At 35.7% G+C, this 16,849-nt stretch overlaps 1 protein-coding gene across 1 annotated transcript; it reads right to left on the bottom strand.

The window, feature by feature from the left end:
- Window positions 1-213: 213 nt before the first annotated feature.
- On the bottom strand, window positions 214-16,605 carry DCAF17 (DDB1 and CUL4 associated factor 17; the record flags this gene model as incomplete). Its single annotated transcript, XM_010013896.1, has 13 exons — window positions 214-543; window positions 1,340-1,495; window positions 2,944-3,027; window positions 4,595-4,682; window positions 5,083-5,192; window positions 6,566-6,708; window positions 9,977-10,082; window positions 10,614-10,721; window positions 12,903-12,992; window positions 13,167-13,245; window positions 14,000-14,139; window positions 15,091-15,181; window positions 16,502-16,605. Coding segments are annotated over 13 exons (1,488 nt in total), but the record flags the coding sequence as incomplete, so codon positions are not given.
- Between the last annotated feature and the right edge of the window lie 244 nt (window positions 16,606-16,849).

The raw sequence follows: 16,849 nt of genomic DNA, 5'->3' as shown, positions 1-16,849 counted from the left end.
ATACTTTGTTTAATTAACAGTCTGTATTAAAAGTTGTATAGGTGAAACTTTGTAAGACAGACTGCAGCAGATGGTAGATGATCTGTAAGTCCACATCTTTCTCCTTAATATCCAGTATTTCAGTCCCATTGTTGAAGAGAAGAAATAAATGCTGCATCTAGCATTAATGATGAACTGAAAAGCCACGATGGATAAGTGTGCAATGAATGTTACAGGGGAAAAAAGAAACAAAATCTTACGTAGTAGTACAAAAGGTTAAGATTAAATCCTGCCTGAAAAACAGTAGTTGACTAGTTCATATGTATGAAGTCCTTAAATAACAACCAAATTGAAGTCTCTGTAGTTGTTTACGGCTTAAATATATTCAAAAATTCTCCCTTCTTTTTTACAAAACACCTTTTCTGTTTTTTCATGGCTTGAACTTTCATCATCTTCTGCAGTATCGCAGACCATTTGGTAAACGTAACAACTGAACCTCCTGTTAGGCTTCTGTTCTATATGCAGTACAAGGTCTTTGTCAAAGTAAACTTCATGACTGTAAGTCTGAAATGAAAAAAAAAAAAAGAAAAAAAAGAAGAGATTGCAGGCTCTGTCTCCAGAACTTGCTAATACTCACAACATTATTCCATTTTCCTTGGGGAACAAAACTACACGTAACACTCCTGACCTCCGTGATCACACAGGATTTTTGTACGGATACAAACAGACTGCTCATCCAGATAAAGGAAAGAATTTTAAACCTTTGAGAGGTTTCCTGCATGCCTATTTTAGGAATCCAAGTGCAATCAAAGCATCTGATTTAAAATCCTAAATTGCCTATGCAGTCAACGATAAAAGATGTGCCAAAGGTGCTGAACGTTTCAGACCATCTCAGTTGATGTCTACCTAAACTTGAACTGTATGAACAGCTCATTCTGTGTCTCCAAATAACACAGACAGGGAGGTACACACTTAGTTTCATGCATGAGTAGCTCAAGTAAAGCTAGTGAGACTATTTACAAGTTGCAAAGTTAAGCTGATGTAACTAGCCAGAGGGTGAATACTCAAGTTGATGAATACTTTGGAAATAACGTAAGGACAACCCCTCTCCCAACCAAAACCCAAATGAATCAACCACCACCACCAAAAAACAATTTCAAATCATGAAGATTTTCAGGTAAATGAACTACTGGCTGATGGAATACTTATGATTTTTGAGTTACCATTATTATTTTGTATGAATCTCTTCCATAGCACTTGGCAACGCTATTTATAGATCTGCTTCAAATCTGAACAAAAATGGTAGGTAAACGGGTATAGAGAAGTGTTAGCATAAACAAAAGAAAGGAATTCTCCTCACCACATCCCATGACTCCAGTAATGGAATACTCTTAAGTAGAATCCCACGTTCATTACAATGAAAGTCGAGGTGTGCTCTTCCATCAGCTCCTATCTGAGTAACTGCCACAATGGATAACAAATCCAATTCATCTTCATAGTCCACAATTTTGAATGTCTTAAAAAAACAAAACCTCAAGGTCACAAATCAAACATAAATTCACACTCCCCTCAACCTAAATTTCATAGCTCTTTTTCTATCAGGTGAAAACAGAATTGGAAAAATTGTTCCTTAAGTCTTCTGGTCTGATAGAAAACTTTGTCAGCCTGATACCCAACAGGCATCTCTCCAAACATGAGTTGTCCAATGTATTTCAGCAAAATTCCTTAAGACAGGAGAGAAGAAAGTGATCCTAAATGAAAAATCCTAATGTGCAAGTAGATGTATTTTATATATATCATCCAGGAAATAGAAAAAAAAAAGGTACTTTCAAAGTGGCAGAAGAAACATTTAAATTCCACGCCCTCTCTTGAAGCAGATATGTTAGAGACAGTATAGCTTAAAACCATGACTGGTTTTGAGGGGATAGGGATCTCAGGGTAATTCCATTCACATGAACACCTGTTTATTCTTCTTGGAACTCTCTTGCTCCAGAGAGTACATGGCAGTGAAGAACTGAGACCAAAAGGTGAAGATTGTGAACTGCCTTAATTGCCTCTATCTCACTGTCATAAACTCGTAACATAGTCTTTAAATTCAAGCCAGTCTTTTTCTTCTATAATGGAAAAATATCTATTGGAATCACAAATAAAGTGTAGCAGTAAGGAAAAAAAAAGGATGCAGACTCTAATTTTTACTATGTTAAAAAAAAAAAAAAAAAAGGATAGAAATGAACTGCAAACCTTAAGAGTTTTAAGGGTTATATTGGACTGTCCTGTATTTTTACCGTAGTAAAATCTATTTCCTAAGAAAACAGAAGTGACTACCAGAAACTGATGAATTTTAACTGTTGTGCTTATGTCAATTACAGCTCCAGCTCTAGATAGGGAGCTACAAAATAGTCTTCATAACCTCCTGAAGACTCAGCACCAACGCATATGGTACTCTCGCTCAAGAAGCAGTCACTTGAAGGAAAGGCGTTAAATACCTTATCCTGAAATCCAATCAAAGTAATTGGGAGAGAAAAACATCATTTAGAGGTATTATTTCAAAGACTAGAGGAAACTAAAGCGGAGAAGAAACAGAAATATTTTTCTTTCACTTCATTAAGTGCTTTAAAAGGAATGTTTAAAGGAGATGTTTGAAGAACTAACAGTTCATCACATTAACATATCGTTTCTGTGCCACAGAAGTTGCATGGAGTTATGACAGTATCATGGGGCATAAGATCAGTTCTTAAAAACTGATGCCAAAGCACAAATGTCAATCAAGGAGAAAAGATGACAGACAGAGAAGGGAAAATAAGTTATTCGAAGTTAAGAAGACAAAGACAGTCACAGAAGAGGAATAAAGAACTCAAAGATTAACACATCTAATGGTTACAGCCACTGCACCTGAAATAAGAATGACTTCTGGCTAGCTCAACTTCTTAATCTGAACTGCTCTGACTCACTACGTCAAGTTACCTCTTGTTCTGGGTCATCATCCAGCAGGTTAAAACGTTTTTTCACCACTCGACCAGAAGCTGTTACAGTAACAGCGTTATTTACCTTTGGAAAAAAAGAAAAAAGTGGCTCTAGACTTTGAATCAGTTTAGTTTTTCCTTATCTATTTGACAATGTATCTATTCATATCTTTTTCTTCCTGACCTTGTTTTTATCTCTTGTATCTTGTTTTACTCATTAGCTATGCATGGCCCTAATGCTGCTATCTTTTCTTCATGAGGGTTCATGAACTCTGAAGCTTTGATTGAGGTATTATTTATATTTACTCATATTCAAAGGTTCACAGTCGTGTGAAGGTGGCAAAGGTTCTCAGCTACCATAATCTTTAGAAAAGAAGATGGAGCCAAGATGCTGGAGTGACAATTGATAGCCAAGTCATTACTGATTTGTTTCTTAAACTCTTACTTCCAGAATATGGGGTAAGTAGCATCTTAAACCATCACAGCTGCTTTCACTGGGCTTCATTAACAGCAGAAACATTCAAAACTGGGGTATCAAAGTCTTAATGGAAGTCAAAAAGAAAAGGCACAGCACAGACAGAATTAGAACTTGTATTTCTTTGCTCTTCTTGCAACAGAAGTTATCTAAAGAAACCCTAAAAACCCATACGTATGAAGGTCAATAGATGACAAAGCTTATAGTTTCTGAATTCAGTGGAAGTTTTATTCCTGAGTTAGTGCAGTGCAGATTGTTAATACACAAACTTTTTTCTGCAGAAGCTTCAAAATTAGTACTGCTAATTTCCAGGGACTTTAAAGTACTCAAACTATCAAAACTTGCTTTTATATAAGACAAGACACTGTATGCTGAAGCAAAATGACAGTTCCATGCACTGCCAAAAACTTTCTTCACAAGTATGCTCTTTAACCTTTTTGACGTTTAGATTGTCTTTGTGATTTTCTATCACAAAAGATTTCAGGAAACAACTGGGGTGATTTAACAGCTCATTTCTACCAGGAGGTTTAAATCATCCCCTTGCCACTTGGTTCTACCTTTCTGCACTCTGCTGATCCACTGATGATTCAATTCTGTTCTGTTCCAGCTCCAGTTCAACACAACAAGCAAGCAGGAAAGTACTCACCTTTTCCGCTAGGCTATTATTCTATTATCTTAGTGCACTGGTTCAGCTCACCAAGGGTTAGATGAATGCCAAATCCATCACAAGGGAGTGACAGAAGTGTATGGCCAGGAAAAGAAACAGACTTTTGGAAACAATGTATTGTCTTTGTTGTCTTATGAAGACTTACCCTTAAGTTAAGAGACTTGAAACATTTATAGCATTTGCATGATCAACTTACCCAAGCACCAGAGATGCACACAACTATCACTTGGTGGCACCTTCTTTTAATGGAAAGCTGTCATTGTCTTTCAAGTATGTTTTACATCAATGATACATGGTTATACTACACACAATGAAGAATACTGAAAACTAAAGACTGGAGGTTTCAGAAAGCTATCCTGAAAGTGTTACTGTTTTCAGAATTTTTTTCATGCAGCTTAAAGTCCTTCAATAAACTTTGAGTTAAACATAAACCACAGTGATTACTCACATACACAAAACCCCTGTGTATTGCTCAAAATCAAACATTGTGATCTAGGACACTAGACTCACACAGTTTTCTCTGTTGGCCACAATTGTAAAATCTTCTGCAATCTCCACCTGATCTGTATTATTTTTAACTTCCTTAAGCTTCAAGACCCTACAAAAAACCCAGAAATTACAAAATAAGTCATGTATTCTAATCCATCTGCAACACATACAGAATTTTAAAGAATCAGGTATATTAAAATATCAGAAAAAACTGAAATGGAAATAAATTATGTTTGTAATTTATGTTTATCAGTGAAATTTTAGCAGTGGTCCTTGATATCAGTGGTCCTTTTTCATATCAAAATCTAGTGCTGCCTACCATTGACCACATTCATCATACAGAAATCTGCACGTTTCTACCAGAACTTCTGATTCTGACAGATTAATAAATTTTATAGTTTCTAGGGCTTGATGAGTCTTTTGGCCTGCAGATTTTCAAACTACTGAATTTATGCAGTTATGCAAATTTTCCTCTAGTAAAATAAGATCTGAAAAAGAATGGCTCATACTTTACCAAATTTGGTCCCACGTGGATTATTCTACCTGACATATCTGGATGGAAATATATCCAATCAGGTTCCAGTGAACAGCATTTCATATCCTGGATGCCATTTTTTGCCTGAAGAAGGAAGGGAAACCTTGAATATTAGTACTTTGAAAGTCTCACAGATCTAACTAAAGAGGAAATACTGAGCTCCTATCCACATACATCTGAAGGCTTTTAAGGAATGCTCCTAATCATGACCAGAAAGGATGCCAGTGGAATAATACTAATACTAATAATAATAATAGACTCAGCTCCAAGTCTCAAGATATTCCACGGAACAGTTTCAACTTTTTTCATTTGCAATAAGCAATGATCTTGTACCACAGCTATGCATGTCCTACCTCTCCTGAAACTAAACAAAATAAAGACTTAGTGTACACTCTGCAAACACTTCAATGCTTCCAGCAATGTGTGTGTCAAAGACATGAGATGTGTCAAACATGGGAAAAGCATTAGCACAAGGTTTGACTTAGAGCTTCAAACTCCAGGCTCAGCCTTTTTTGTGCAAGTTATTTGTGGAACATGTAAGCCTAGGATAATTTGTGATTTCAGCTGCAAGCTGGTCAAAATCTTAGGATTTTCGCAGTGGATTTTTGTTGTTAAATTTAGCTGACCCTGATTATTCAGATTTTCAAATGTATAAACCCGCATGGAAAAAAGCTAGGCAAGAAAGGATTGTACAAGTCCCTTTGAATAAAAACTGATCTTCAGCTATCATTATGAAAGATCTGTTTTCAAAATAAGATACAGGAGTGGGATCACTGATTTGGTCAGGCTAGTAAAAGAGATGAGGACATCTACAGATGAGAATTTTTTTAGTGAAGAACCTTGAACTAACAGGCCTAGAAGCTGCTTGTGTTACAGAAGCATCTTCAGGTCAAATCCAGATCCCAAATAAAAACTGAGATGGAGAGCTCACATAAAAGAATATATGTGAATAGTAGTACATAAACACAAATAATTAGGAATGATGGATTAAACTGAGTAATAAAATCTTTGTAGGGAGAGAGAGAAGGTACAAATCAGGGATAAACTACAAACATTACGGAAACTTACTCTGCAATTTCTTAAAACTTGAAACGTTTCTTTAGTCATGCCATTTGGTAGGCTGACTAGTCAGAAGTGCATTAGGATGGTACCATGCAAGGAATCAGGTAATGAGATTTTGCTTTAGCCTCAACTTTTAAGCAGAGAACAGTGCTGTGTAGCACTGACAGTGCTAAGATTATAGGGGAATGAATGAAATATCAGAAGCAGTACTAATTCAGAAGAAAACATTTTACATACAACTCCACTGGATAGTAGATGTAAACACTGTGGGGTGATGCCTATGAGAGCACCATACTGGAAAACAAGGGTATCGTTATCTTGAGCACTCCTCGGAAAAGATGAAGATAAATGTGATACACATACATTTCAGAGAAGGTGCTATCTGAATATATTACCAAAGTATTGTCTTTCAGAGAACAAATATGGAAGACTCCTTTATGTTTTTTCTTGTTAGGTGTGATGATATAATGCCAAGGGTAACCTCCAATTTGAAATGCATTCTCCAGAGAAGATGCTTCAAATAGCAAAGGTGGGATATCTGCAAATATTTGTAATGTTAACACCATTAGTAACAGAACAATCATAATTCCATCCATCCTTACAATTCTAAATTCCAATACAGCAATTAATTCTTCAGAGCTTTTGAAGACTCTTGGAAATATATTGGCTGTGGCCTTTTTTCTAGAATCAGCTATGCTACCTCTCCTAGCACCCAGGCATACATCTGCAGTTCTCTATGGAAGACTACTGCCTTCTCAGACCTTGATGCTGAACTGCTCTTCTGCTACCTTTGACTTCATTCCAAATGAGCGGGGTAAGCAAAGATGTAGCAAACAATTCAAATTAATCCATATCATCTGAATGAGAGAGGACGTATATATGAACAGTCAAGCAGCATAACGAAGGGGTCACTATTCTCTTGGGAAAAAATAAGTGATAAATACCTGGAAACAGACTAACAGCAGCAATCTCAAATAACAGAATTAAATGCAGAAAGATAACCAAATCTGAATATTCCTTCTCTTTTTACATAATACAACAAAATACTGTGGACCACAATGAGTGCAATCTGTAGCTGAGTTCATAAAATCAATAAAAAACTAAGAATTTTTGTAATTAATGGCAAAAGGTATCTAGTTTTCCCTTCAGATCAGTTGGGATAAATTATACAGACATAATATGCCATTCTTACAAGTCTGTGTGCTAAATGAGAGAAGCATCTTTGAATGAAGTGGACCACATGGAGCTTTACAACTTCTATCAACTAGCTAAATAAAAGCAATTTCTACAGCTGCTAGGACTAAATCAATTTTAGACTGAAGATCATCTCATTCTAACACTACAGAGAAGTGCTAAGAGAAAAAATAAATTGGTAAAATGTGGAGAAAACCTGCAGGTACAACAGGTATTTAAATAGGCAGAATATAAAAACCCAAGCTGAATTGCTGTGAGGAAAACAAGGTTCTTATCTGGACTTTCGTGACCCAAAGGTCTCACCCAAAATTTGACTTGTTCTTGTCCTGCTTAGTCTAGATAATTATCCACATCTTAGCCAGTGGTGCTAAGTCAATGTCACATGACATGAGAAATTATGTTTACAGAGTGCTTCTCTCTTTTTCCTTCATTCATATTAACAACAACTTAGCCATTTAGATTGAAAGAAATCAGTTCACTGCCCATGAAATGAAGTCCTTCCTAAGCTGGAAAGTGGCTGTCTTCTAGACATCTTTGGGACTAACACACAGGAAATAGGAGATTCTGTGCAAGATATACAAAGTATAGGTTATAAAAAACTGAGGCATCTGCTGAAAATCTACAGAATGTTGAAGATGGAAGCATAAGCAGAGAACCTACTGATATTAAAATCTGTCAGAAAATGAAAAATGAATCAAGAAAATTTGTTAACATTTTATCCTATCGGCTTTTTATTTTTAAATAAAGCATATAGAGCAAAGCCCCTCAAAAATTCTCATAGATAGACTAAATGATAGCTTTAAATGCATTTCAGTAATAAATCAGTCCTAAGCCATACAGGCTGCTCATAAAATACACTTTTCTTTTTATGTTCATTTGGCAAAGATTTGCAGAATCATAGCCACATAAACCACACTGATAGCATGACTTTGCTGCTTCAATTCCCTCTTCCCTGCTATGTGTTACTTACTGTTGCTCAACACCCCCTGTTCTAATTGCTTCGAAGTCCTTTCTTTAGCACTGCCAGTTTCTAATCTCCAGTTGAGCTTCTTTGTCCACTTTGTTAAAAACTCTCCAGCCTCACCTAAACATAAAGCCAGAAAGCTGTTCCTGGCAGCACTAACAGAAGTATTTGTTCTAAATGTGAAAAAAAACCCAAACTCACAACAGATCTCAGCAAAGGATTGTCCTTTCTGTTTTTATGAAATTGCCACGTCCTCAAATCAAAGCTCAAACTCTGGAACTGTTAAAACTCACTCACTGAAACGTTACGTTACACTGAACAGTCAGTCAGCCATCTCATTCTTAAAAGAAAACAGCTCAAAACCCACAGGAATGTAACTATCTGCAAAGAGCAGCCATGGCAAATGTCTGTCATGAATTCAGAACTTCCTAACCACAAATTCTTGAATATGATTCAAGATCAAAAATGTTTTCTCCAGTACCTTGGTTTTAGATCTCAAAACTAAAAATACAATGATCTGTAAGATATGAGGACAAATCTGGTCAAGGCTTCCTATTAAAGCTCCCACAGCATGTTTTCCACAGGGCCCCTAACATTAAATTGTGGTTTTTCAGACTGAGACAGAGAGGAAAATGGGGAGAAGTTTCCCTTTCCAGAACCTGACACATCAATTATAGCAGCCTATTACTTTGTTTTGATAAACCACTGCATTATAACTGAAAGCCTTCTCTACGTATATCTGTATTTTATCTTTGTGTATTTCCTCAGGTTAATCTGGTCTGGTTTGACTGTTATTATCTGACACTGCTTGCAAACACAAAGATCAAAAGAACATTTCAAGTGGACAGTCCCCTGTAAAAACCATTTAATACAGAAACATTCAGAGTTAAAGAAACAAATACATGCATTATTTGATATTGGCGAAACCTGGTTTTTTTTTTTTTGGAAGTGCCTCAAGTGTGAGCTTGTGAGAATGGATTTTTAAAGCTAATAAAAGTAAGTTTCAAAGAAAGTCTCAGCCTTTGGTCATTAAGATTCTTAGCACCAAATTTTATTCTCAAATGCACCAACAGAAATGATTGTTTTGTTTCAGAGAATTTAAAGTTATTACATAATTGAGAACATTTGAGGCATAAGAATTGTTTCCAATAGTTTTTCCTCTCCTCAGGAATTAATTTTATTGAAAATGGCACATTTCTGACAACTTAGAATTATCAAAATGCAACAAAGACAAACTGTATTCAGCCTCCTTGAATTCCCTCTGCTAGTTAGATTAAACGTTCTCACATGCTTTGCTTACATACTGTATACTGTTTCTGAGTGTTACTAACACCCATTCTAGCACTTCCTCTTTTCCTTAGTTCTGAGACACAACTGTTCTTGGGAGAGTTTTGCACTTCAAGCATTGCTTCTTAAGTTTTCAACAGCTTACTTGCTGTACTAGTTTTCTAGTTAAGTCCTATGTAATTAGGTCTTATAATTAGAAGTCAAGCAAAGTACATTTTTAATAACACATAAACCCAGAAATATACCTACACATACAGTCACAATATGAGTACAGTAATTGTAATGTTTTTTCTAGGTGTGAAGTAAGTCATAATTAATCCATAAAAGCCACCAGCCAAGATAATACAAAGATAATAAATACCTGTTATTTTAATGTTACATGGAAGACCGAATGGATACTTTCCTACAACTCCCACTTGACCATTCCAGTTGAATTCATGTCCCAGATCAAATGGCTGTTCCATGAACTAAAAAAAAAAAAAAAAAATCAGAACATTTTAGCTTTACTGAGGTATATTTACTTGCTCTTTAGCTTTACTGCTCTATTATTACTGCATTCTTGATCTTGTTAGATACTGCTTTAAGTCTTACTTTTGAATTAATGTTTGATTTTTGGTTGGAAGAAAATAAACTTAAAAGTTTCACTGAAGTTCTGTTTCAGATCAACCAACTTTCCATGCCCATCAGTTTCTAGCCTTAATACCTATAACTACAGACTAGGTGTGTAAAGAGCAGCACACCTTGATCTAGCATTTACACAGCTCCTCTCTGTATGTGCTGAAGTGTCTGTCTGACCCTGTATCTCTTATGTTTTGCCACTTGTAACCGGTGTGGGTAGAATTTTCTGATAGTGTACCCTTTCAAATCTTCTAACTGTAAATAGATTTAGCCAAGAGCTCTATCCTTTTGACACATTCCTCATGTACCTGTGTGGTGTTATATGAATATTTGTTTACCAAAAATAACATGACTGTATGAAAGATTTCATATTTCATTACCTGTTCCAAGATGGCCTGGAAGTTATAGAGCCTGACCAGACCCATGCTATGCATTACAATCAGGATTCCATTAGAAACAGCAACATCAGTCACACTATTTCCAAATACCTGGGGCAAATTAAAAAAAAAAAAAAAAAAAAAAAGCACAAAATGTTCTATTAGGGAAGAAATAACTGAGAGAAAACACAAAATACTTAATACAATACAAAATTTTGCAATCAATTTATTGTTTATTCTGACCAAACCCTATGAGCAGTGTTTTAGCTCATGAAGTTTTCTGTAACTTGGGTGCTCTGCTGAGTTTCTGTAATAGTTTGCACTGCAGGAACACCTGGAGTAAGACTAGCCATATTGTGCAAGCAGATTCGTTCTCTAATCAATTCTAGTATATCTTCATATCATGTTACCCAGTTATTACCATACATGAATAGATTATATTACCCAGCATCCCACAGGAATGTTAGCAAAGCAAACAACTCAATCTAAAAGTACTGATTTCAAATCTTTCCTTCTTTCTTCATCACCTGTGTAAAATACTAGCCTAATCATGGCTCTATGACTGCGTACAGCTGTACTAAAACTACAGTATCCAGCTGTCACAGAGCACAGGATCCTCTCAGAATCCAAATTAGACACATACATGAGAAGCTGACGTACTCCTTTTAATAATTATGCAGTATTCATTTGTGCCACTGCTTAACACATCTCCACTAGAGAAAAAATCCAACAAACTAATTCTGAATATTTAATGAATAACAACATGTGAAGTTTGATTTTTGTTTTTTAATAGAGATGCTTGGAAATGTAGAGTTTTTGTTTCTTTACTCTGAATCACTGTCAAAATGCTATTAAAATAGGGGTAAAACAAGTTTAAAAACAGCTAAAAACCCCCCAAACAAACAAAAAACAAAACACAAAAAAAAACCCCATCCAAAAGCTGTAATACTTCTAAATCTTAACACTATCAATGATCTTGTGATCAGTTTGGTCCCAAAAGATACATTCACTCCTGAGACCTTACTTTTCATTTTGTCTTATGGCTCCTCAATTCACCTGTTAGCTTAGGTCCCAGTGTCTTCCAGAAACAAACTAACAATCTTGCAACCCTAAACTTGAGACCTTACCTAGTCTGAAGTCAGAATTTATTGTGGTTTACCATCTCACTAAAGCTGATGGATTAGGTGCATTCTGCAATCTTGAACAGTAACCCTCATCCTAACAGTAAGGACCGTTAACATTCCACTGATCTGTACCAGGCCTGGCATTGTATTTACTGGTTACTTTCTCTGCTGGGTGTATTCTCAAATCCCAAATTCTACCCTGATGTTATTCCTAGCTGTAACAATTACTCTGACAAGTACTCAGTACAGGCTCAACTGCAGAAGTTTCACCTGCTATGAACATGATGAATCTGGCATGCCATTCCTAACCATACTGAGAATACCTTTTATACTGGTAACACTTTTTCCAGTCCTAAATGCTAACTTTAAACAGAACAATACAATGTTCCTGAACTTCCATGGGCCCAAATTAAAAATGTTTAACCCACTCCTTCACTTGCCAGGCTAGTCTCAATTACAGCCTCAATCCAACCCAGCACCACCCAGTAATAGCTCTGGACCCCAAATGAGACTTAGGTCACAGAGCTTTGAAGACAGTTTGCATGTTTGTACTGTTCCATTTGTAAGCTGTATACAGAGCTCTCTTGACAGAACAGTAAAACTTGGCATCTGGCTTGAGATTTCCTAGTACATGCACTCTTACTTACAGGTCACAAACCAATGTCAGAAAGGTTGTTTGCTGATAAAGCAAGACACATATTTACATTTTACCATTCAGCATCAACGATAATACAAGTCTGAAACACTTATAACTGCATACTGAATTCGCAGACCATTACTAGGAGTGCATCAGAGGCACATCTATCTTTCTTTAAAGAGATGAAAAGAAGTCTACAGACTTTAGTATTCTCTAATTCTTATGATTGCTATAAGTAAAGCGTGAAGTCCTTCTACATATCAAAAGAATAACCCGATAGCAGAATGTATTTGTATTTTCTCTTCTAGTCACTCAAATTAAGAATCTTCCCCCAACGCCCTTATCAGACACAAAACCAACATTACTGCTAATTAATGTTTCACAGCACTACGCTTTTATAAGCTGTTAACTATGACTTCTGAAATTCTGGGGTAATTGCCTAAACTATGCCTCTCAAACAGCTACAGTACAGATCATAATTATATCATATTCGGTATTACAGATTATATCATAATAGAGGAATTAACTTACCTTTTTGTTTATTTCTAGCATTCCCATGAACGAAAGAGGCAAAACTTGGAATACAGCAAGATAGAACAATACGGACTGCTGGATACCTGACTGGGAAAAAACAATACTGAATATAATTACCATACTTGAGGTATTTATTAATGGTGGGACACTTTCATCTTCTACCATAAAAGAAGACATAATGACTCCACCTCTGTCCCTGTAGACGTTTTTTGATCGATTTTGTAAAAATTTAAGACTAAAAGAGTTTTTCAACAAACTTACCTGCCGTGCTGCTGCAGGGAGCTTATTCTGAGCTGACTTTACAACCATTACCTCTTGAGGAATATCCCAGCTCAGATACCTGTTTGTGACAATAAAGACCTATCTTAATAATTTTAAAATCATTTAATAATAAGTACATTATTTCACATAAACTATAATCTACTGTAACTAGTTTGCCTGTTGCAAACTGGGCAGGGTGCCTGAGATGTTTGATGTTTGCAACAATGCAAACCCCATGGAACTAGGAATGGCTTATTTCACACAGAATGGTGAGAAAAAACCCTGATATTATGAACATTGACTATCTTAATTTTTTTCCTTCCCTTCATCAATCACTGCTTTCTTATCACTCACTCTAAAGGAAATTAATTTTGAGAACTGAAAAAAGATGCAGTTTACCAGAAGCAGTAACTGCTCTGCTTTTAAAGAGCAAAATGGGTACCCTACAGAGAAGGATGCTTGCAAGTTAAAAATGGCTTAAACTTTAAATGTACGTTTCTTATGTTTTATGAAGTTCTTTTTACAGCCCTTAAAGGTCCTCTCCTGGTGTGTTGCTACTCCAATATTAAAGGCTGTAAAATTGTCAGAGAAAAGCCAAAAGTAGCCTAGGTTTTGTGGCTTTGTGAAACTTGATACTAAATTTGAGAGCAGAATACTTCAGCTGCTGAAATTCTTCTATAAAAAACAGCATGCAGGAACAGTATTCCAGGTAATGTGCTAGACTAACAAAACTGAAGTCAGCCATAGGATGGTCCTAAAATAAACATGATTATCTTTCTCCAGTATAGTACTAATGATTGTCAATTATATAAAGCTTAGTCAGTGTTTAATACCTGAATTTGCAACAGGAACCAGTTAGGTATATTTTTTCCAGTACTTCTCCACTGTCGGCAGAGAGACGTAGAAGCCAATTCTGTACTGTCAAGACTATCAGGGAAGATTTATAGTCTGATGGACTTGGCAGCATTTCCCCCTACATAACAAAAGGTTACCAGAAAAAAGTTTGTACCAGGAGGATACATAACATCTTGACACAGTAACAAGAAAACAAAAATTAATACACATTCCTCAAAAACTAAATGTGGAAAGCTGCCTGCTAATCACATCAGGATCTCTAAACTCATGTCTGTGCCAAACAGTTATCTGACTATCACATAATCTGTTGTCATGCTTTTTGCAAGGCAGTTACCTTTTCTGAAAGTCACCCTTTAAAATGTCCTTGCCCTGCGAAAGTAACATGTAAATGCTTACTGATCTAATTGCTACCAGTCTTGAAGCGACAATTGTTGAAGTACTAAAATATAAGACATTCGGTGGTAACTCAACAGTAACTGCTACGAATGGTATTTTTCATAGTACTTTTTTTTTTAGGCACCTCAAGGATGGGACTAATATTCATAAGTTCTTTGAACAGTGGATAAGAGAAAACCTCCTCAAGGAGGAGGGAAATTATATAACCTATTAGCTAGAAACAGTAAAACAGCTTTTGGGCAGAGTTGCTTCAATGGGTCTTCAGTATATCTTGCTGGGTTTTTTATGTCAACAGATCTGGTAAAAACTAAAACTCCCTTTAGCCTGGAATACAAACTGCCCTTGGTAATTAAAAAATAAAGACAAATTTACACAGGAATTATGTTGTAAAGAAGTAGAGTTAGTTGCATAAGCATAAAGGCACTCTTTTTAAAATCTTCCATGAAAGCTTCAAAAAAAGCATTTGAATGCACGATTAAGAAATTCAGAGAAGCACACCTCTAAGCATGCAGTCAAAATAAAAAAGCACACTTAGCAAACCTTAAATGACCTAACTCCATACACTGAGAGCATAGTTTGCAGGTAAAGAACACTCTGTTCTAAGTATGTTTCACTGAAAGATATTAACTTCAGGTTTTTTGCATAACAATGCTCTAGTAAAAAGTATTCTTACCAGTGGGCATTCCAATAATAAAGCATCTTCTATTTTTTCTGACTTAGAACACTTTGGCTTTTGATAAAGTATTCTTGGCTCTTGTGCAATGCTGGAGGAAAATGATTGCTAATCATTAGTCTACTTTAAAAACTACTTTCTATAAACAAATCATTTCACAGTTTTATAAATCCTGTCTTCTCTTTAGGCAGTCAGAAGTCTAAACATCTTACTTTCACTTTGTAAATATAACGTGAAATTGTTTTCAAAATAAGGCCTAATAAAGAATAGTTATATAACATAACATTTAAAAGCTCACCTTCACTGTATTTTGTGGTTTGTAGGCTGTGTTGTTTGTTTCTTTGCTTTTAAATAACAAACTTAACAGTAACATTCTTACTTTAGAAATATACATTAAAAAGAAAGCATATACTAGAACCTAACAGTCATCCTGGAACCTTCCCCTCCAGCACTTCCAGTGCTGCCTTTCATAATACAAAGGTATCATGTACAGGTATTTTTTTTTTTAAGAAATGCTACTACTAGAATAAAAGCTTCATACTGTGCACAATTTTCCCCTCAGGGACAGGATGAGACAAAGATAAACCTGAAAGATGTTAGACAGGGTAAGCCAGTACTGGAAAGCATTCTGACAAGGTAGGAATAAAACATGGCTAAGTAGATTTGGATCTCTGCTGTGATAGATTAATTTAATTAACTTTCAGTGGTTTACACTGACAGAGTAATTTGTCTTTTATGTATCATATGACACTGTTTCAAAACTGTTCTGAACACAACTTACTCAGCACTGCAGTTCTCCAATTCCCTGCTACTTCCCTCACAAAAGGGATGGACAAGGACTGGTGTACGCAGGACTTCCTCCTCTACCCTGCCCTGTGCTGTGCTGCCTCCTAAGCTTGCCTCTGCAGCTGGTCATGGAACTGGAGTACATCAGATCAGAGACCTGATTTGCAAAAACAAAAACCAGCAACTACTCCACACACCATACTTCTACATGAACAATAATTTACTTATTTAATGCAGAATTCATAGACATAGTACCAAGCTTGTTACATAGGCTGATTTTGTGATACATTCTTTAGCACACTTCTAGTTGGCAGATCACAAAGAACTATTGTTCATTTGGCTTTTTAGTGCAAAATTATAAAATGGTGATAAATGTCCACCCTTATTAAAGTGCTCTGAAGGCTGAAGTTATACAGCACCAGTAAGATCACTAAAGGTGTCGCATTAAGATACAATGGCATCTGAGTATAATTTAACAAGGATTTATATTCCTGGGTAGGTTGTTTTTTTTTCATAAATTTCATTCAATTCGCAGGGTTGGATGAGTAAAGTTAGCAAAATGTCTAAAACAGAACCACAGTGTTAAAACTGTAACCTGGGGGTAACTTAATTGTAAATTTATTACCTGCTAATACAACACTGGTAATTGTCTAAGTAAATTCTTCCTCTTTCATATGCAATAGGAGATGAAGAATGAGTTGTCCAAACGTTCTTGAATTTAGTACCTTCCTGAAAGAGACAGTGGTTATAACAGTGATGAATTTTGTAACATACCTTGCTTTCAGAAAGTATTTTATTTGGCTCCTTCAGCTTAATAACTTACTTTAATTGAACCTTTACTGTTGAATACATAAAGGAAAATCTAATTATTATTTTTAAACCAAATTAGAAGACCTTTTTAGGGCAATTTTGTCTTTTTAAAGAAACAAAGTATTTTTTTATTAGCTATTATGGACAGCATAGGTAATGAATA

Source organism: Nestor notabilis, unplaced genomic scaffold, assembly GCF_000696875.1.
Source record: "Nestor notabilis isolate BGI_N333 unplaced genomic scaffold, ASM69687v1 scaffold19034, whole genome shotgun sequence".
In the NCBI taxonomy this organism is placed as follows: domain Eukaryota; kingdom Metazoa; phylum Chordata; class Aves; order Psittaciformes; family Psittacidae; genus Nestor; species Nestor notabilis.
Note: the sequence above shows the minus strand (reverse complement) of the source record. Positions and strands in the feature narration are given on the sequence as shown.